The following is a 22,760-nucleotide window of genomic DNA, read 5'->3' as shown; positions in this document are numbered from 1 at the left end:
ATACAAAGTCCATCACAGCCTCCACTTTTTCTCCCTCTATTTACAAGTTAACAATCAGTCTATCTATATATATAAATTTGTTAGGGGCATCCAACGAGGAAACAAAACTCAAAAACCCCCCAACGAAACTTAACCAAAATTCCCATGCCCATAACACAACCCACAAGGTCCAAACATATCTACTCAAAATGAAAAACAACACAACAACACACTCACAAAACGGCAAAAGGATAAAACTCTAAAAAAAACCAACGGAACTTAACCAGAATTCCCATGCTCATAACACAACCCACAAGGTACAAACATATTACTCAAAATGAAAAACAACACAACAACACACTCAAAACGGCAAAAAAACAAAACTCAAAAAAACCCCAACGAAACTTAACCAAAATTCCCGTGCCCATAACACAACCCACAAGGTACAAACGTATCTACTCAAAATGAAAAACAACACAACAACACACTCACAAAACGGCAAAACAACTGAGCATGCGCATTGGCGCCCAGCCGCAAGTTCCATCGCGCGCGCACATGGCCTTCCGGCCAACGTTCCCTCTGCGGAAACCATGCCCACTCCAAGCCCCGCCACGCCGCTTCCCGCACACACACACACCCCTGCCGCACACACACACACAACCCCACACTCCATCACTCCCCCCGCCGCCGCACACACACACGCAACCCCACTCCCCCCGCCGCCGCACACACACACGCAACCCCACACTCCATCACTTCCCCCGCTGCCGCACGCACACACGCAACCCCACTCCCCCGCCGCCGCACACACACACGCAACCCCACGCTCCACTCCCCCCGCCGCCACACGCACACACGCAACCCCACTCCCCCCGCCGCCGCATACACACACACAACCCCACGCTCCATCACTCGCCCCCCACTGCCGCACACACACACGCAACCCCACGCTCCATCACTCCCCCTGCCGCTGCACACACACACACAACCTCACGCTCCATCACTCCCCCACCCCAATCTTACCTCCTTTTACTTCACGCCCCCTCCAAACCCCACCCCGCCCCTTCCCGCCCTGTCAAAATCTAGGAAAGACAGGAAGGAAGGAAAGAAAAGGAAAGATGGAAGGAAAGAAAAGAGAGACAGCAGAAAAGAAAGAAAAAGGGGGAAGGAAGGAAAGAGACAGAGAAAGAAGAGGAGAAGGAAAGATGGGAGGGAAGGAAGGAAGGAGGGAAAGAAGGAGAGAAAGAGGGAAGATTGGCCACAGCAACACGTGGCGGGTAAAGGTTGTTATTTCTATTATTATTATTATTATGCTATTGTTCCTATGAGACCTTTTTAGGGGGAATGGGAGAGGTGTCAGGTCCCAGAGGCAATGTATTGCATTATTGTTATTGTTATGATGGTGGTGAAATAAAAGGAAATAAAAAGTGAAAGAAGGAAGCAAACAGGGAGGGAAGAAAGGCAAAGGAAGAAAGGGGGAGGGAATGAAGGAAAGAGAGAAGGATGAAACCAAGTAGTGAAAGAAAGAAAGAGGTAGAGAAGGAAGAAAGGAGAGAAAGGGGGAGGAAAAGGGGGAAGGAATAGGTAGGGACCTCTCTTTCATAATAGTCCAGATATCTACCTCAACTTTGATAAGTTTTACTATAGGCCACAGCAACGCGTGGCAGGGCACAGCTAGTTTACTATAATTTTGGTTTTTTTGATGTTTAACTGCAACCCAGCTTTTGCACTATTTTCTTTCACCTTGGTTAGAATGCTCCTCAGCTCCTCCTCACTTTCAGCCATCAAAGTTGTATCATAGGCATATCTAAGGTTGTTAATGTTTCTCCCAGAAATTTTCACTTCAGCCTTGGATTCGTCAAGCCCTGTACATCGCACAATGTGTTCTGCATACAAGTTGAATAGGTTGGGTGAGAGTATACAATCCTGCTGTATGCCTTTCCCAATCTTGAATCAATCGGTTGTTCCATGGTCAGTTCTTACTTTTGCTACTTGGTCGTTATACAGATTCGTCAGGAGACAGACAATGTGATTTGGTATTCCCATACCACCAAATACTTGCCACAATTTATTATGATCCACAGAGTCAAAGGCTTTAGAATAGTCAATAAAATAGAAATAGATGTTTTTCTGAAACTCCCTGCCTTTCTCCATTATCCAGCGGATATTGACAATTTGGTCTCTCGTTCCTCTGCCTTTTCTAAACCCAGCTTTTACAGTGTGTACATTTCCATAAGTAACTTGTTCATAAAAGTCAATTTATGCTTTATAAGGAAGGGCTTTTTGTTGTTTATTCGCTCGGTCGCTTCTGACTCTTTGTGACCTCCTTGTGACCTCTTTGTGGAACAGCCCACGCCAGAGCTACCCGTCATGGGTTGCCACCTCCATCTCCTTCAAATTAAAGCCAGTCACTTCAAGGATACCATCCATCCATCTTGCCTTTGGTCAGCCCCTCTTCCTTTTTCCTTCCTTTCCCCCCAGAATCATTGTCTTCTCTAAGCTTTCCTGTCTTCTCTTTATGTGACCAAAGTACTTCATCTTTGCCTCTAATATCCTTCCCTCCAATGAGCAATTGGGCTTTTTTCCTGCAGTATGGATTTGTTTGATCTTCTTGCAATCCAAGGCATTCTCAGCATTTTCCTCCAGAATCACAGTCCAAGTGTCTATCTTCCTTCGCTCAGCCTTCCTTATGGTCCAGCTCTCACATCCATAGGTTACTATGGGGAATGCCATTGTTTTTACTATGCAGATCTTTGTTGCCAGTGTGATGTTTCTACACTATTTTATCGAGATTGGTCATTACTCTCCTCCCAAGAAGGAAACATCTTCTGATTTCCTGGCTGCAGTCTGCATCTGCAGTAATCTTTGCGACTAGAAATACAAAGTCTGTCATGGCCTCCACGTTTTCTCCCCCTATTGGCAGTTATCAATCAGTTTGGTTACCATAATCTTAGTTTTTTTTATTTTTTTTAGCTGCAACCCAGCTTTTGCACTTTTTTCTTTCACCTTGGTTGGAAGGCTCCTTAGTTCCTCCTCACTTTCAGCCATCAAAGTGGTATCATCTGCATATCGAAGGTTGTTAATGTTTCTCCCAGAAATTTTCACTTCAGCCTTCGATTCGTCAAGCCCCATTCATCGCACAATGTGTTCTGCATACAAGTTGAATAGTTTGGGTGAGAGTATACAATCCTGCCGTATGCCTTTCCCAATCTTGAACCAGTCTGTTGTTCCATGGTCAGTTGTTACTGTTGCTACTTGGTTGTTATACAGATTCGTCAGGAGACAGACAAGATGATTTGGTATTCCCATACCACTAAGTACTTGCCACAATTTATTATGATCCACAGAGTCAAAGGCTTTAGAATAGTCAATAAAACAGAAATAGATGTTTTTCTGAAGCTCCCTGCCTTTCTCAATTATCCAGCGGATATTGACAATTTGGTCTCTCGTTCCTCTGCCTTTTCTAAACCCAGCTTTTACAGTGTGTACATTTCCATAAGTAACTTGTTCATAAAAGTCAATTTATGCTTTATAAGGAAGGGCTTTTTGTTGTTTATTCGCTCGGTCGCTTCTGACTCTTTGTGACCTTCTTGTGACCTCTTTGTGGAACAGCCCACGCCAGAGCTACCCGTCATGGGTTGCCACCTCCATCTCCTTCAAATTAAAGCCAGTCACTTCAAGGATACCATCCATCCATCTTGCCTTTGGTCAGCCCCTCTTCCTTTTTCCTTCCTTTCCCCCCAGAATCATTGTCTTCTCTAAGCTTTCCTGTCTTCTCTTTATGTGACCAAAGTACTTCATCTTTGCCTCTAATATCCTTCCCTCCAATGAGCAATTGGGCTTTTTTCCTGCAGTATGGATTTGTTTGATCTTCTTGCAATCCAAGGCATTCTCAGCATTTTCCTCCAGAATCACAGTCCAAGTGTCTATCTTCCTTCGCTCAGCCTTCCTTATGGTCCAGCTCTCACATCCATAGGTTACTATGGGGAATGCCATTGTTTTTACTATGCAGATCTTTGTTGCCAGTGTGATGTTTCTACACTATTTTATCGAGATTGGTCATTACTCTCCTCCCAAGAAGGAAACATCTTCTGATTTCCTGGCTGCAGTCTGCATCTGCAGTAATCTTTGCGACTAGAAATACAAAGTCTGTCATGGCCTCCACGTTTTCTCCCCCTATTGGCAGTTATCAATCAGTTTGGTTACCATAATCTTAGTTTTTTTTATTTTTTTTAGCTGCAACCCAGCTTTTGCACTTTTTTCTTTCACCTTGGTTGGAAGGCTCCTTAGTTCCTCCTCACTTTCAGCCATCAAAGTGGTATCATCTGCATATCGAAGGTTGTTAATGTTTCTCCCAGAAATTTTCACTTCAGCCTTCGATTCGTCAAGCCCCATTCATCGCACAATGTGTTCTGCATACAAGTTGAATAGTTTGGGTGAGAGTATACAATCCTGCCGTATGCCTTTCCCATTCTTGAACCAGTCTGTTGTTCCATGGTCAGTTGTTACTGTTGCTACTTGGTTGTTATACAGATTCGTCAGGAGACAGACAAGATGATTTGGTATTCCCATACCACTAAGTACTTGCCACAATTTATTATGATCCACAGAGTCAAAGGCTTTAGAATAGTCAATAAAACAGAAATAGATGTTTTTCTGAAGCTCCCTGCCTTTCTCAATTATCCAGCGGATATTGGCAATTTGGTCTCTCGTTCTTCTGCCCTTTCGAAACCCAGCTTGTACAGCGTGTACATCTCCATAAGTAACTTTTTCATAAAAGTCAATTTGTGCTTTATAAGGAAAGGGCTTTTTTGTTGTTTATTCGTTCGGTCGCTTCTGACTCATTGTGACCTCATGGACCAGCCCACGCTAGAGCTACCTGTCATGGGTTGCCAACCCCATCTCCTTCAAGTTAAAGCCAGTCACTTCAAGGATACCATCCATCCATCTTGTTCTTGGTTGGCCCCTCTTCCTTTTTCCTTCCATTTTCCCCAGCATCATTGTCTTCTCCAAGCTATGGGAACTTGCTTGTATGATGCCTCTAGTCTTCGCTATTTTATCGAGATTTGTCATTGCTCTCCTCCCAAGAAGTAAACATCTTCTGATGTCCTGGCTGCATGAATTACTGCGACTGCAGTAATTTTCATGCCTAGAAATACAAAGTCTGTCACTACCTCCATGTTTTCTCCCTCTATTTGCCAGTTATCCACCATAATCTTGGGTTTTTTAAATGTTTAACTGCAACCCAGCTTTTGCACTTTCGTCTTTCACCTTGGTTAGAAGGCTTCTCAGCTCCTCCTCGCTTTCAGCAATCAAAGTGTTATCATCTGCATATCTCAGATTGCTAATGTTTCTTTCAGCAATTTTAATTCCAGCCTTGGATTCATCAAGCCCCGCACGCTGCATGATGTGTTCTGTGTATCTATTTGACACTTTTTTCAAAGAGACATAAGAACTGGGCACGCTGATGTTTTCCCCTGCCTTCTTCAGTCAAACAAAAGTCCTGGAAGAACTTGCTCGCATTCATGTAATGATTTGAAGTCTTCAAAAAGCTTGATAAATATATGCAAAGGCCAAGATAATGTGTTTGTTGTGTTGCAGGACTCAGCAACACTGTGCAGGATTCTGGTATAATCGCAAAATTCTGAACATTTCAGGACAGGCAAAAATCAGAAGTAAAGTCAGACCCATGAATGTAAAATTAAAAAAAGACATCAAAGAAGACTGGTGGTTTCGGACCTCCCGATATAAGATTGTATTATGAACCATGAACCAGATTTGGATCAAAGATTGCTCCAATTTAAATAAAAGAAAAAGCCTGACTTTAGAGGGATTTCATGTAAGAGGTGGATTTTTTTTCATGTCAGGAGTGACTTGAGAAACTGCAAGTCGCTTCTGGTGTGAGAGAATTGGCCATCTGAAAGGACATTGGCTGGGGGATGCCTGGATGTTTTGATGTTTTATCATCCTTGTGGGAGGCTTCTCTCATGTCCCCTCAAAGAGAGATGGAGCTGACAGAGGGAGCTCATCTGCACTTTCCCTGGATTTGAACCTCTGACCTGTTAGTCTTCAGTCCTGCCAGCACAAGGGTTTAACCCACTGCTCCACCGGGGACTCCTACGTGGAAGGCATGCGTATGTGGGTATGACAAAAAGAAAATTGAAAAGAACTTTGGAAATCATTTTGTAAGATCAGCTTTAATTTAGATCTGGGAAAATTACAAATCGACACTCTACCAAAATACTCCAGTTTGGTTATCACCATTGGAAGCTATCCAAAAAAACAAAATAAGGCTGGGAGGAATGGCCAACTTATAAAGAGATTCTGAAAAAACAAAAGGGAGATTACATTTTAAAATCCCAAGAAGAGATAAAAACTGTGTATTGTCGAAGGCTTTCGTGGCAAGAATCAATGGATTGTTGTAGGTTTTTGGGGTTGTAGGGCCATGTTCTAGAAGCATTCTCTCCTGACGTTTCGCCTGTATCTATGGCAGGCATCCTCAGAGGTTGTGAGGATGCCTGCCATAGATGAAGGCAAAACATCAGGAGAGAATGCTTCTAGAACATGGTCATACAGCCCGAAAAGCCTTCAACAACCCAGAGATAAAAACTACCTATAAGAACGTTTTATGGTTCCAATATAGACAAATTCAAGAACACTACTACAAAGATAAAAACATTGGCTTCTCTGATAAGGATTCTATATGGAATAAAATACTCTTACTAGAAAAGAAGGTAATTACAAACATTTAAAAATTATTTTGCAGTGGTCAACAGAAACCGAACAAGTAAAAGATTGCACGACAAAATGGGCTACATGCTTTGGACATTCATCAAAAATGGAAGAATGGGAGAAGATTTGGAACAATAAATTAAAGTACACATATTCATATGATCTCAAAGAAAATTGGTATAAAATGATGTGCTAATGGTACATGATGCCTCAAATATTGGCCAAGTACTACAAAAATATTCAGGACCAATGTTGGAAATGTGGAACCCATGTGAGTACATTCTATCACATGTGGTGTTGTTGTAAAAGGGCAAAAGATTACTGGAAAAGTATCCATGAAACAATACAGGAAATACTTAAAACAAAATTCCAAATGAAGCTGGAATATTTTCTGTTAAGAATGACCGACATGAATTTCAACAAGAATCAAGAGATTTTATTCAACTACTTGGTCACAGCAGCCAGAATAATTTATGCTAGTAGGTGGAAGGTCAAAGAAACTGCAACTAAAGAAAAATTGATACTGAAAATATTGGACATAATGAATATGGACAATCTAATATACTACCTGAAGACTCACCAAAGAAAAACGAAAACAGCAACAGACTGGACTGTAGTCAAAAATGATTTGAAACAAGAAAAATTACTATAAAAATATAAAGACGGAGTGGACAAAAGCACTATGAACTGAAATAGATATATTACCCAGATGAAAAAAAAGGAAGTCAAATAATTTCCCCTGGATGATGTTTTAATTTTTTATCTTTATTTTTATTCTTTTATCTCATGCAAATACTATCATATATGTGTATTTTTTTCCCCTTTCTCTTTTCTGTATTATTATTATTATTCTATTTTCTTCCACTCCCATCCCCTAATTTCCTGGAATAAAAAATAAATAAATAAAAATAAGAAACAATAAAAGTGGTAGAACTGACTCTTCAGAAGATCTGAACTCCCCCCCCCCCCAAACTGGAAAGCTATGAACTTAGATTTGGTTATCACGATTATTTCTGGTATGATAATGTGAAAATAAAGAATTCAATGCCTGTTTTGTTAGAACTGTATTAAGTGTACCCTTTAATTAGAATAAAAATGTTTGCAACCTTTATTATTAAGATATTTTTTAAAAAAATATATTAACATAAAGTAACTGTACTCTTGAGAGAACTATGTTAATGAATGGCAACCAATGTTTCAACATCTCAATAACAATGTAAAATTAAACTTAAAATGTACACAGGGGATCCTATGAGACTGTAGTATACAAGAAGGAAGAAGATATTAATTTAGAGCCTATGATACCTATCTGTACTATTAAAAAAGAAGACTCTGACCCCTTAAAGAAAAGATATTATGTGAGAAATAATAATGAAACACTAATAGCTGGGAAATATTGCACTGTTCACAAAAAACACTTACAAATGTATGTCTATTTTAATAAATAAATAAATATTTAAAGAATATTTGTACATACACATAAAGTCTGTGTAGTGTTTAAAAAAAGAAGAAAAGATGACAATGTAACATAGTAAACTCTCACCTACACAATATTAATTTACTAACAAATGAAATTAAAATTTTAGATTCATATGGCAACAGTTAAAATTAGATAAAAGACATTACATAAATAAATAAACTGAAAAGAATAATTAAGAAGAGAAGACAGGAAGAATATGGGGCATGGCTACCAGTTTTAACGTCGATGACAAAGAGTATTCTCTTTTTTGTTATAGAGGATATACGGAATGTTCAGTACTTTAGACAGTGTGTATAATAGTAATTGAGATGAAGATACAGATGCAACAATTACAACAAAGGCTTTTCTCCCCCCCCCCCTTCCTTGGTGACATATTATACATTTGTATAGATCTACTCTACTAACAAGAACTCCACTATCTTCATCCTTTTTTTTCATTTTTCTTTTCTTTTTGTGTGGAAAAAAACATTGAAAATGCTCAATAAAAACATATGAAAAAAACCCTGCATTAAGCATTTGGAACAAATTTAAAACAGGATGGCCATAAGGTTGAAGCTGACAACAACAGCAACTTGCCACCCAATATTGTTTTAACTGGAGACACTGGGGACTAAGGGCAAGATTTCTGGCATAGAATGCATATACTCAATCCCTGGGAGCAGCATGAAGGAAACTCAAGAGCTCCGTCACTAGTTTTGCCCATGTATCATACATTGGATGGCATGCATCGGAAGTCAGGACAACAAATGGTTTTGCTTTATCCCTGTCCAGCACAACGAGGCGGAATGTACCGTATTTTACCACATAACAGCCATCACACTTTTAAAATCCCTTTTTGGCTGAAAAAAGGGGGCACAACTATTACGCAGTAAAAAAAAAAATCTGCCTCCTTCACCGGCTCTTCACTTGGTCTGAAAGCACTGGGTTGAAGAGAGCCAGTATTGATACTCTCTTGAATCCGGTGCTCTTGGACTCAGACATAGCTGAAAGGAGACGGGCATGCAGGTGACAGAATGAAGCGGGTACTTTGGGGCAATGAATCAAGGATTAGAGTATTACTCGATGAAAGCAAAAATATCAATTTGGGGGCCCAAAAAGGGGTGTGACTATTATCCGGTGAAATATGGTAATTGGAGATGGCAAAGGACCAAAGAAAATCTGGATCTTGGCAAAAACATACAAGCTGCTGGATCTAAGGTGTATTATTTGTGATGGAACTTTGGCTCAATTCAAAAGCAGATGGAAAAAGATGTCCACTCCATATATTTACAAAGCTATTCTATCAGCACTGAGGATTAAAGCACTTTGAAGATTTCAATACAGCAGTTTTCTTCTGACATTCCCCTGCCCCAACATGCATTATAGGGGGGCTATAATTCAGGACCTTTTTGATAAAATAGCACTTATTTCTAGAAAAAAAAGGTTATTCGAGTTTATCAAGTCTCTGGAACTGGAGTGAGAGAGAAACCTTCTATATTCCGTCATCTAAATGGATGTTATTGTCTTTCAACTGGCCCCCGAAAGGCCAAGCTGAAAGGGGGGATTAAATCAATAGAAAACATATTACAATCTTAAAAGCTGCCAAGACAAAAAGCAAAACAAAACAAAAAACAAAACAAAAAACAAAGACAAGAAAGGACTTTTTAATCACCCCAAAACCTTTTCCTACGACAACAAGGATTCTTGAAAAAAAAAAAAATAGGCCAATGAGACAAATGCACTTTCAAATATGACTTATGGACTTTCTAACAGTCGTAGCTCCCCAAGTGTTTGCCTATCAATATCCAGGGGGCCCAGGGAGAATGATGGGAAGCTGCAAATTGCCCATTAGGTGTCCCGGCCACTTCCACTGAGGAGGCAACAGAGAACCTTTTACAGGAAGCGTTGTCCTTCCAGTCAGGACATTAGCATTGATTGGATGAGAAATAGCCGCTCCAGCTGAGCACTAAAAGCTTGAAGGCAAAACACGATTGTTCACCCCTTGGCCCTGACCCTCCCGCCCCAATGTAAAAGTGCTGGCGACATTAATAAAAGTTATCTCAAGACACAATGTTCCCTCCAGCCATGCCTGCCTGACTCAGCGGAGAAGCTCTTTATTGGGCCCTTAGGGTTGGGGCTGGACACAAATCCCTGCCTCCCCCTTCCACCCTCCTCAGCGGTTTATGCACTCACCATCTCTATCGAGAGCAGTAGGGCTCCTGTGCTGGGTACTGGGGCTGCTGCTCAGTAGGGGCTCCCTTCCTGGTTGTTGCTGCTGTTGCTGATGGGGAGGCAGATGGGACTGCCTGCTCTGGGCTGCGTCCCCCCGGGCAGACTCATGGGCCATCGTGATCTGCTGCTGGTAAAGGGCCAAAGCATGGGGAGGCACCTGGGACTTCATGCTTCCACTCTGTAAGGCTCCCTCCAAGAGCTCTTCTGAAATCTGCAGAGATGAGATGGTTTGGGAGGGGGGAAAAAGCCAGAGCGGTTTTGCCATCCGTGTCAGGCAGAGACAAGCATAAATAAGCACCCAAAAGGCCACACTTCAGGTACTTCATGCTTTTGAGAGCAGCAAGCCATTTTCCCAAGATGATTCTGCCCTATAGAATGGCACGCGCTTTTTTCTTGCTCGGCGGAAACTCATGGTTGCCCTGGAAACCACTCAAAACACAAATACACTCAAAACACAATAGTTTACAGAGGCCAATGCCATGTAGGCAGCACTCCCCAAAAGCTAGATTCAAAATGCAAACAGGGTCATCTGTAGATCCCACTGACTCTTTTAACAACTTGCAATTGATTGTCAATATGATGCAGGTAAAACTGCTTTGTGTCGGGGACTCAGTTTTTGGCACTACTCACAATGGGTGGGATGGCGGCAGCTCTTTGCTTCAACTGCTTCAAGTCTAACGGCTTCTGAGGTGAGCAATTGAGCCGGGTCTCATTAGTCACATTGAGGAGACTGGGACGGGGAGAGAGCAACCTGAAAGGAAACACAAAGCCGAGCATTCACAGTCGTTCCAAATGCCACTCAAGAGATCAATATTTCCAGTGGCAGAGAAAGAGAGGACTGTGCTAAAAGAAATATCAGAGCAATGGTTTATATAGGACTTCTCTGCACCTCCGCTACTACAAACTTATGTCCCCTGTAACTCGCACTGCCTCTTCTAACAGCTTGCTACAAACAGTACATTGATGCAAAGTTTGGAAAAAGTTACCCATGATTGTGTGAGGGGGGATTCTGACAGTTGTAGTCCAAACTTTTCTATGTGCTACATTCATTATATTGCACTTAACTCAGATAAAGTCACATACAAGTTCAAAGAATCCAAATTAATTATATTTTGTTATGAATGAATGCGACCAATGTGACCAACCCGAACACAAGTGAAACCTGAGCATCATTTGACTGCTGCTCCCCCAAATGCCAGATCCAGGTGGTACCATCTTGACCTCAGTGTACCCCAAGCAAGGAGCAGATGTCCCACAGAAGCGGCAGGCAGAGCAAGATAAAGCTAGGTGACTCAAGGTAACAACCCAAGCTAGATACACTGCAGGAGAAGGCAAAGCCACTCCAAGGTCAGCAGCAAATCTAATGTGAAAGGAAGAATTTCTTTCCAAATACACTGATCTATCATGACACAATCAAAGGCAAATACCAATCCAACAGCAAGTGTGGAATAACCCTGGCTGACACAGCAAGAACAAAGGAGAGTTGAGGCAAAGGGAGCTAATTGTTAACCAGCAAGTTCTAGTTCTGTTCTTAGTTAGTGTTATGCTATGCAAGAGAGAGATAAAAATCAGGCTTGGACCCTGCGGAGAGAGAAGGGGGAAAGGAAATGGAATGGAGGATGGCCATTAGCATCTGGATTAGCAACAGCAAAAAAGCACAGAATACAAGGACATTAAACAACTCTGAAAGTCAAGAAAGTGCTTCATTATTTGGGGGGGAGGGGGTGTCAGGAAGGGAGAGCCAGCAGTTTCCGCCGCAGAATCAACAGCTTAATGAGCTCAATAACCTGTTCAAGGATGGTTCAGACAAATGAATAAATGGCTCACAGATGTGCAGCCAGATACTATTTACACTACTCCAAGATAATGACAAGACCCAAGATACAAAGCAAGCCTCTCGGAAGCTCCTTCTTCAACATTGTAAGCTGGGCGAACCTCCCACACTTGAACTAAAAATAAAATGTAATATTATGATTACTATGATTAGAGAAATGAGTTTCTGGTCCTTCAAAACATGACAAACAAAAATGGGCCTCCAACGAGTACGGTAAGGAAACAGTCTTTCTAGCTGTTCTGGGAAGCATCTGCCAAAGATGCATGCTAGAACTTCCTCCAGAATGTCCAATTGTTTCCTCCTGCCTGCCTTTCCCGGTATCAGTGTCAGGGAACAGTAATGTAGTCAGCAGGTATTTGGAAATTATGGGAGGGTAAGATCAGCAATGCTGGAAGAGTAATAGATTGTTGGATTTGGCTATAGAAGTTGCCCTGGATAAGGTTTCTGTGTGGCTCCCTCACAAATTTCAATTGTTTAACATTCTTACTTCTCTCTTAGTAACGAAGCATAACCATTAACTTACGTCTGTACGGGCTAGTTTTGTGCATTCATTTACAGTTAGCATGACCTACAGCTGAACTTTCATTCCTAGCACTCTCTCTAGTCTTTATAAAATATTTATGTAAAGATAATTATTTCTGGGAACTATTTTTTTAAAAACTGAGAAGAGATAAGAATGGCTATTATCTTAACTTTAACTTGGCAATAGCCAGGAAGACTTGCAGAATGATGGGAGAAGAGTGAGGAAAGACTCCCTGAGTGGCACTACTATAAGCTGTGCTTGACCCCACAGCTTTCCTTAGGGCTTTCTCTTACAAGAATGAAAATACACAAACTGATTTTTGTCATATTTTTTATCTGACTGTACATTTTCTTCTAACTGCCAAAAGCCACAATAAACGCCACTGAACCACACTCAAGTATAGATCTACTTACAACCTACAAAGCTAAGAGGGGCTCAAATGATCAGAGCGTAGTTAGGAAAGTTACTTTTTTAAGATATTATTCCCAAAATGGGAATTTTCACAAGCTTTAGTTCAGAGAGAGCATGATACTCCATACCTTATTCTGGGATCAATCAAAAAACTAAAAACAATAACAACCCCCCCCCCCCCCCACACACACACACAAACACCCATGGCCACTATGGCCATGCTCTTGTTACATCCTGAATAGATTACTGCAACGTGCTCTATTTGGGATTGCCTTTGAAGACTGGAAGCTTCAAATGGTCCAGTGGGCGGAAGCCAGACCGGGCACACAACCCCCAGTTACACCAACTCCACTGGCTGCCAGTTTGCTACCAAACACAATTCAAAGTGCTGGCTTTAGCCTATTAAGCCCTAAACCAGTGGTTCTCAACCTGTGGTTCCCCAGGTGTTTTGGCCTACAACTCCCAGAAATCCCAGTCAGTTTACCAGCTGTTAGGATTTCTGGGGGTTGAAGGCCAAAACATCTGGGGACCCACAGGTTGAGAACCACTGCCCTAAACGGTTCTGGTCCAGCTTGCCTGTCTGAATCTATCTCCCTCTATGACCCACCGCGGAAGTTAAGATCACCTGGGGAGGCCCTGCTCTTGATCCAACCACCTTCCCAAGCGCAATTGGTGGGGGTGAGAGACACAGCCTTTTCAGTGGTGGCCTCCCATCTATGCAACCCCCTCTCCAATGCAATCAGGTCAGCTCCCTCTCATGTCTTTCAGGAAGAAACTTAAGCCATGGCTGTGGGAGCAAGCATTCAATCAGTAAATAGTGCAATAAGGATAATGGACTAATGGAATTGACAATTGGATAGGCCTTGGACTACAATCTGGATTACATGATTTTAATTGATGCTTTAATAATTAATGTTTAATTGTATGGTTTTAATTGTATTTTTTTATTTTTACATTTATATGTCTTACCATTGAATCACTGCCTGCTGTAAGGCTGCCCTAAGTCCCCCTTTAGGGTGAGAAGTGCAGGATACAAATATGTGAAATAAATAATCTATATAAATAAAAATGTAATGTTCGTTTGTGGGATTAACAGAACTCAAAAACCACTGGACGAATTGCCGCCAAATTTGGCCACAAGACACCTACTAACCCAAAGAGTGACCATCACTTAAAAAAAATGATTTTGTCACTTGGGAGTTATAGTTGCTGGGATTTATAGTTCACCTACAATCAAAGAACATTCTGAACTCCACTGATGATGGAATTGAACCAAACTTGGCACACAGGACTCCCACAACCAACAAAAAATTCTGGAAGGGTTTGGTGGGCACTGTCCTTGTGTTTGGGAGTTGTAGTTCACCTACATCCAGACCACCTGCTGCAATGCAACCTGAGCCCTGCCACATGCACAATGGAGGACCCTCTTGCAGCAACACCAGAGGCACTCCAAGTGGCCAGCTACTAATCAACTACCAAGCTTGCAAACTTTGTGTTTTGTTTGTCTGTCTGTTTGTTTGTTAAAAATGCAATGCAAATGTCTGGTCTGCCCCTGACACAATAAATAAATACCTACATCCAGAGAGCACTGTGGACTCAAACAATGATGGATCTGGACCAAACTTGGCACGAATACTCAATATGCCCAAATGTAGACACAGATTAGTTATCCCAGTAACTATATTTGAGAGTTGTAGTTACTGGGATTTATAGTTCACCTACAATCAAAGAGCATTCTGAATGCAACCAACAATAGAATTAGGCCAAATCTCCCACACAGAACTCTCAGGACCAACGGAAAATACTGTGTTTTCTGGTGGTCTTTGGCAACCCTTCTGACACCCCTCTCAACCTCCCCAGGGGTCCCAACCCCCAGGTAGAGAAATGCTGCCTTAAGGCCATCTAATTCAACTCCCTTCACCAGGGCAAGAAAACATCATCAAAGCCCTCCTGACAAAGAGCCATCCAGGTATAGATATAGATAGATAGATAGATAGATAGATAGATAGATAGATAGATAGATAGATATGATTCACACACACATGTATATGACAGATATAATATCATAGATTTGAAAGGAACCCCTAAAGAATAATATGTTCCATGGTAGGCAAACCAGATAATCTCTACATCAACACTGATAAAGAAACAACAAGAAGTACTGTTTACCCACAAGCATAAAGACATTACATATATGAGAAACCAACACTTTCTCATTACTTTATTTTTCAGATCACCAGACTGGGCCACAGCAACGCGTGGTAGGGGACGGCTAGTAATACATAAATATGGTGGACTCCCCAAGGATATCTGTGCGGACTTCTTCCAATCAGATTTTTTTAGAAAACAAGATACCGGGCCAGATAGGCTTTTAAAGATTCTTATGTTTAGCAGAAGTCAAGAAAAATGGGCTAACTTCACTGCAGCATTTCTCGTGGGCTGGCCATAGACTCAAGACTTAGCAAGACCATAGATCTCTGGAATATCAGAAATCTATTATCTCCTGGAAATAATCCAGTCACTCATGTGGTGATGAGCAGTTGGCATGGAAGAGTGCAATACTAGAAGTGGCACATTAATACTGGTTTAGGGTTCAGCAGTAAATTATACTGGATCGCCTGTTAAAAAAACCTAGAAGAAGCCCAACTAGAGGGGAAGTGTTATCTTGCTTCTGGCACATCTCAAAATCCCAGGCATCAACGTTAATTTTTTAACAAGTTTTGGTAAACCCCAGCATGTAGCACTTCTTTGTTTTTAACTATATAACGGCAATTCCTTCATGTTTTCCAATACATTTGCTCCTCACTTACTTGTTTTTGTCTCCAGCTTCCTGTTCCTCCATCTCATCGGCACTGCAGGTAGCACTGGAATCACTGTCAGCATTAGCAACTCCAGTTTTCCCAATTTTGTGGCTCTCTTTTTTCTCTGCCTTCCCTGCTCCCTCAGTCCCTGACATGCTGCCGCTGTTCTCCGCTTGTGTCTCATTGGCCCTGTCCTTTTCCTGACCATCCTCGGTGTCCTCCATTTTGATGTCATCCCCATCAGGCTCTGGGTTCTTGGGCTCTTGCTCTGTCTCCTTGGTTTTCAACACATCAGCTGATGGTTCCTCCTGTGGAGTCTCTTCACTTCCAGTTGGTTTGGTGGTGGCTTCCTCAGGCGACTGGGTGATGGGGGCCACAGAATTGGCTTCTGAGGAACTAGTGGCTCCCTCCAGTTTGACACCCAGTTCTTCATCAGTGTTGCTTTTCGCCTCAGGGCTGAGCCTGGGCCCATTTTCTGTGTTTTCTTTGGCTTCAGGTCTAGGAGAAGGAAGGCTCTCTGTGTCTGAACTGTTATTTACTGTAGCTGGAATTAAATAAAAGAGATACATTTTCTATTTGTATCAACATAAAAAGCAGGGGGTAAGCAACAGTGGAGAAGGAGAAAGTGCTGCTACATTTTTAACTGTTCAGAAATCACTTTCAGTATGATTTTCTGGGTCTTTTCAAAGCATTTTCCCCATCAGATATAGGTTCGCGGCCACAGAGAAAGTTACCGTAACGCACCACTCCAGGTAGCATTTTTAGCCATGTTTTTGGGAAATCTGGGGGATTTAGAAAGCTAAACAATGGGAGCAAGGAAGTCACACATTCACCAACATATATAAAACATGTCTGAGGAACCTCAACATTGGCCTGACTGGCAAAGACTAATGGGAAGTGAAGCCCAATGAGACCTGGCAGGGCAGAGGTTTCACCATCCCAATATAAAGTTATAAAGACCCACCCGAAGAATTCAAAAAGAGATCTCACTGCGGAGTTCCACAAGGTGTTGATGTGTTAATGACATTACTTTTCAAATTATTATGGCCAGAGAAAGCTATTGATTTCCGAGAAAGCTTATTTTTAACTCTACAGACTGAATGAGGGATAGCAGGAAAAGAACTGTGATGTTAGGTTTATATAATCAAAATGAACTAAGTAAGTTAAAAGTTGTGTACCGTACATCCACTGATTCACTGGGTCTACTTTAGTTGGCACCAATGACAGGATTCAACTTGTAATAATTTCCCTAAACTACTCTGTAATGTATATTTACTGCATATATAGAATGAAAAGTGATTTATGGCAAAAAAAAAAATCAGATGGAGGTTTGATCTTTCATTTTAAATGAATTGTTTTCAATATGCTTGTCTTGGGTGTCTACTACAGACCTCAGAGCCAGGATGAAGAACTCTGTCAACAGTTGACCAAACAGGCACAAAGAGGAGATATAGCAGTCATTTGAACTAACCTGACATTTACTGGGGGGAAAAACTCAGCCAAGAGTACGAAGTCCATCCAATTCCTCGCTTGCCTTGCAGACAATTTTATGGCCCAGAAGGTAGAAGAGGCAACAAGGGGATCGGTTACTTTCAATCTCATCCTAATAAATGAGGACGAACTGATCAATGCAGTTGAAGTGGTCGGATCCTTGGGGCGAGTGGCCATGTGCTCCTGCAGTTTGTGATACGAAGGGAGGCTGAAACTAAGGCAAGTCAAACTTGCATTCTGGACTTTAGGAGAGATGACTTCCGAAAAATGAAGGAAATGTTGAGCAGCATTCCATGGATGCCAATACTAGAGGACAAGAGCTTTATGGATGGATGAGAGTTTTTTAAGAATGAAATACTCAGAACGCAATTGCAAACAGTGCCAACAAAGAGAAAAAATAAGACAAGTGCAAAGAAGCCAGAATGGATGCCCAAAGAATTTCTAACTGGACTAAGACTCAAAAGAGACATGCACAAGAAGTGGAAAAGGGGAGAAATCACCAAAGAAGAATTCAAACAAATCACCAAATTGTGTAGGGAAAACACTCACAAGGCTAAAGTGCAGAATGAGCTCAAGCTTGCCAGGGACATTCAAAACAATAAAAAGGGCTTATTTGCTTACATCGATAAAAAAAAGGAAGAACAAGGAGACGATATGGTCTCTGTGAGGAGAAGATGGAGAAATGCTGGTAGGGGATAGGGAAAAGGCAGAACTACTTAATGCCTTCTTTGCCTCAGTCTTCTCATAAAAATAAAGCCGTCCTCAACCTCAGTAACATGGAGTCAATGAAGGATCCAATGAAGAAATCAAAACCCAAGTAGGGAAACAAGTCATCCAGGAATATGAGTTCAAGTCCCCAAGGCCAGATCAACTACATCCAAGAGTATTGAAGGAACTAGCGGAAGTCATTTCGGAACCACTGGCAATCATCTTTGAGAGTTCTTGGAGAATGGGACAAGTCCCAGCAGATTGGAGGAGGGCAAACGTGGTCCCGATCTTCAAGAAGGGAAAAAAAGGACAATTACGGTACCGTCCGGTCAGCCTCACATTGATACCAGGCAAGATTCTGGAAAAGATCATTAAGGAAGTGGTCTGTAAACAGTTAGAAAAGGAATGCACTGGCATTGAATTGTTGCCTATTGTTAACCACTCCGAGTCGCCCTTGGGCTGAGAGGGTATAGAAATGTAGTAAATAAATAAATAAATAAATAATGCAGCCCTCGCTAATAGTCAACATGGATTTATCAAAAACGAGTCATGCCAGACTAATCTGATTTCTTTTTTTGATAGATTTACAAGCTGGGTAGATGCAGGGAACGCCATGTATGTAGTATATCTGGATTTCAGGAAGGCCTTCCTTCAACAAGGTCCCCCATGACCTTCTGGAAAACAAACTAGTCAAATATGGGCTAGGCAAAACTATGGTTAGCTGGATCTGTAATTGGTTAAGTGAATGAACCCATCCTGGAAAAAAGTGACGAGTGGAGTGCCATAAGAAAGATTCCATCCTGGGCCCAGTCCTGTTCAACATCTTTATTAATGACTTAGATGAAGGGTTAGACGACATGATCATCAAATTTGCAGACAACACCAAATTGGAAGGGATACCTAACACTCCAGAAGACAGGAGCATAATTCAAAACGATCTTTACAGATTAGAAATATGGGCCAAAATTAACAAAATGAAATTCAAAAGAGACAAATGCAAGATACTCAACTTTGGCAGAAAAAATGAAAGATACAGAATGGGGGACACCTGGCTCGACAGAAGTACTTATGAAAAAGATCTTGGCGTCCTCATGGATAACAAGTTAAACATGAGCCAACAACGTCATGTGGCACCTTTAAAAGCCAATTGGGTTTTGGCCTGCATAAATAGGAGCCTAGTGTCTTGATCCAGGGAAGTCGTGCTACCCTTCTATTGGTTAGACCACACATGGAATCACACTGTGTCCAATTCTGGGCACCGCAATTTAAGGGAGATGTTGACAAGCTGGAATGTGTCCAGAGAAGGATGACTCAAAAGATCAAGGGTCTGGAGAACAAGCTCTATGAGGAGTGGCTTAAAGACCTGGGCATGTTTAGCCTGCAGAAGAGAATGCTGAGAGGAGACATGACGAGGGCCATGTATCAAGAGGTGAGGGGAAGTCATAGGGAGGTGGGAACAAGCTTGTTTTTCTGCTGCCCTGGAGACTACACACAGAGTAATGGCTTCAAACTACAGGAAAGGAGATTCCGCCTGAACATGAGGAAGAACTTTCTAACTGTGAAAGCTGTTTAGCAGTATGGTGGAGGCTCCTTCTTTGGAGGCTTGTAAACAGAGGCTGGTTTGAATGCAATTTTCCTGCTTCTTGGCAGAATGTGGTTGGACTTGATGGCCCACGAGGTCTCTTCCAAGTCTATGATTCTATGCTACCCTTATGACTTTTCTGGAGCATTCAGGCATGTATACATATGCAAATACCCGATATACTTTTCTCATCCTACATAAATGGGGATGGCTCAGCATTCACTGCTATCATTGATTCACAGGCTTGAGATGAAAATACTTTTTCCAACATTGAGCTACTTTAAATGTATTGTAAGGTGCCAAATTTGAAAAGCACAATACAAATATTGTACCACTAGTTCTTTCACAAACTACATTACTAATGTTGTTCAGTCACACATTATAACATGAAAATATCAAAGCAAAATGTGAAAAAAGTATGTTTTGGAGCAAATCTGAAATAATTTTGGGGTTTAGAATGCCAAATTCCTATAAAACCAGCATATATTTCTTGAGATGTTTTTATGATCCTCCATTTTGCAGCCCTGTGGTACTTATATGCCTTAGACATATTGTATTGCTTCTACTGTTAGCCGCTTTGGGTCGCTTTTTAGAGTGATAAAGTGGAGAAGAAACAACAACATACTAGTCGCTGTATAGATTAAAAAAACAAAAACATTCCCACAAAAGTCCCTGTCTGGAAGGCTCTAACTTAAAATGGCCGTTTACTTAAAATGACAAAACTTATGGTAAAATTTTCATCATTTTCTTGAAATATTCTGGAAGAAACCATGATTTCTGGTCATATGCTCCAAATCACTAAAGCCCTTCTTGAATGTTTACTATTTGTATAGTGAATAGTACCTGATCAGGGCTTAGACTTTTGTGAATCTGGGTTTACTCCAAAATGTAATTCTTGAATTGTCATAAAATAGTTTCTGATTCCCAAAATGGAAGCAGCACCTTTTTGCTCGCAGACTCGCAAACCTCATTAGACGCACTTTAAACTAGGTCCACCAGGGGAGGGGGACAACAGCCTTGCGAACACTACTTTACCCATAATGTCTGGGAATCGCCAGAAGGCTAAACGGAGGGCTGCACAAACACAAGGACCAAGTACCAAAAGCACAATAATCCCAATTAAACAGTTCAAGGGAAGATCTTAGGGGCTCACATGTCTTTACACTAATGCACAGAGCATGGGAAATAAACAAGACGAACTCCAACTTTTAGCACAACACCACAAATATGATATCATAGGGATCACTGAAACCTGGTGGGATGACTCCTATCGCTGGAATGTAGATATCGAGGGGTATAACCTCTTTCACAGAAACCGAACAAAGGGGAGAGGAGGCGGAGTAGCCTTATATGTCAAAAACTCTTATGCTGCAGAAGAGATTCAAGACAGCAATCTGGGAAACCAGCTTGAAATCATCTGGATAAGAATCAAGGGAACTGGGACTCAAAAAGATGTCGTTGTAGGCGTCTACTACAGACCCCCAAGCCAGGAGGAAGAACTTGATGAAGTCTTCTGCCAACAGTTGACCAAACAGGCACAGAGAAGAGATTAGTAGTCATGGGCGATTTCAACTATCCCGATATTTGCTGGAAAACAAACTCGGCCAAGAGTACAAGGTCCAACAAATTCCTTGCTTGCCTTGCAGACAATTTCATGGTCCAGAAGGTAGAAGAGGCAACAAGGGGATTGGCTACTCTTGATCTCATCCTAACAAATGCGGAGGACCTGATCGATGCGGTCGAAGTGGTAGGATCCTTAGGGGCAAGTGACCATGTGCTCCTGCAATTTGAGGTACAAAGGAAGGCCGAAACTAAGACAAGTCTAACCCGCATTTTGGACTTTAGGAGAGCTGATTTCCAAAAAATGAAGGAAACGCTGAGCAGCATTCCGTGGACACAGATACTAAAAGACAAGGGAGTTACGGATGGATGGGAATTTCTCAAGAGTGAAATACTCAAGGCGCAATTGCAAACCGTGCCAACAAAGAGAAAAAATAGGACAAGTGCAAAGAAGCCAGAATGGATGTCCAAAGAACTTCTAACTGTGCTAAGACACAAAAGAGACATGCACAAGAAGTGGAAAAAGGGAGAAATCACCAAAGAAGAATTCAAACAAATAGCCAACACCTGTAGGGAAAAGGTCCGCAAGGCTAAAGCAAAAAACGAGCTCAGGCTTGCCAGGGACATTAAAAACAATAAAAAGGGCTTCTATTCTTATGTCAGTAGAAAAAGGAAAAACAAGGAGGCGATAGGACCTCTTCGAGGAGAAGATGGGGCAATGCTGACAGGGGATAGGGAAAAGGCAGAACTACTTAATGCCTTCTTTGCCTCGGTCTTCTCACAAAAAGAGAGTCTTCAACCTCAGCAAGATGGAGTGGATGAGGGATTGGAGGACATCCAACCCCAAATTGGGAAAGAAGTCGTCCAGGAATACCTGGCCGCTCTTAATGAGTTCAAGTCCCCAGGGCCAGATCAACTACACCCCGGAGTATTGAAGGAACTAACGGAAGTCATTTCGGAACCATTGGCAACCATCTTTGAGAGTTCTTGGAGAACGGGAGAAGTTCCAGCAGATTGGAGGAGGGCCAATGTGGTCCCAATCTTCAAGAAGGGAAAAAAGGATGACCCAAACAACTACCGTCCGGTCAGCCTCACGTCGATACCGGGCAAGATTCTGGAAAAGATTGTTAAGGAAGCGGTCTGCAAACACTTAGAAACAAATGCAGTCATCGCTAATAGTCAACATGGATTTATCAAAAACAAGTCATGCCAGACTAATCTGATCTCTTTCTTCGATAGAGCTACAAGCTGGGTAGATGCGGGGAATGCCGTGGATGTAGCGTACCTGGATTTCAGTAAGGCCTTCGACAAGGTCCCCCATGACCTTCTGGCAAGGAAACTAGTCCAATGTGGGCTAGGTAAAACTACGGTGAGGTGGATCTGTAATTGGTTAAGTGGACGAACACAGAGAGTGCTCACTAATGCTTCCTCTTCATCTTGGAAAGAAG

General features: G+C 41.8%; 1 protein-coding gene across 16 annotated transcripts in view; it reads right to left on the bottom strand.

Moving 5' to 3' along the window:
• NCOR2 (nuclear receptor corepressor 2) overlaps positions 1–22,760 on the bottom strand; it is a 343,965-nt gene that overhangs the window by 52,588 nt on the left and 268,617 nt on the right. For all 16 annotated transcript variants that reach the window (XM_060785561.2, XM_060785569.2, XM_060785570.2 and 13 more), the window contains 3 exons: positions 15,981–16,515; positions 11,033–11,153; positions 10,364–10,613 (listed from right to left, as the gene is read on the bottom strand). In XM_060785561.2, coding sequence (XP_060641544.2) covers positions 10,364–10,613; positions 11,033–11,153; positions 15,981–16,515 — 906 coding nt within the window. The remainder of the gene's footprint in view (positions 1–10,363; positions 10,614–11,032; positions 11,154–15,980; positions 16,516–22,760) is intronic.

The sequence above is a fragment of the Anolis sagrei genome, chromosome X (assembly GCF_037176765.1).
Source record: "Anolis sagrei isolate rAnoSag1 chromosome X, rAnoSag1.mat, whole genome shotgun sequence".
Taxonomy (NCBI): Eukaryota; Metazoa; Chordata; class Lepidosauria; order Squamata; family Dactyloidae; genus Anolis; species Anolis sagrei.
Note: the sequence above shows the minus strand (reverse complement) of the source record. Positions and strands in the feature narration are given on the sequence as shown.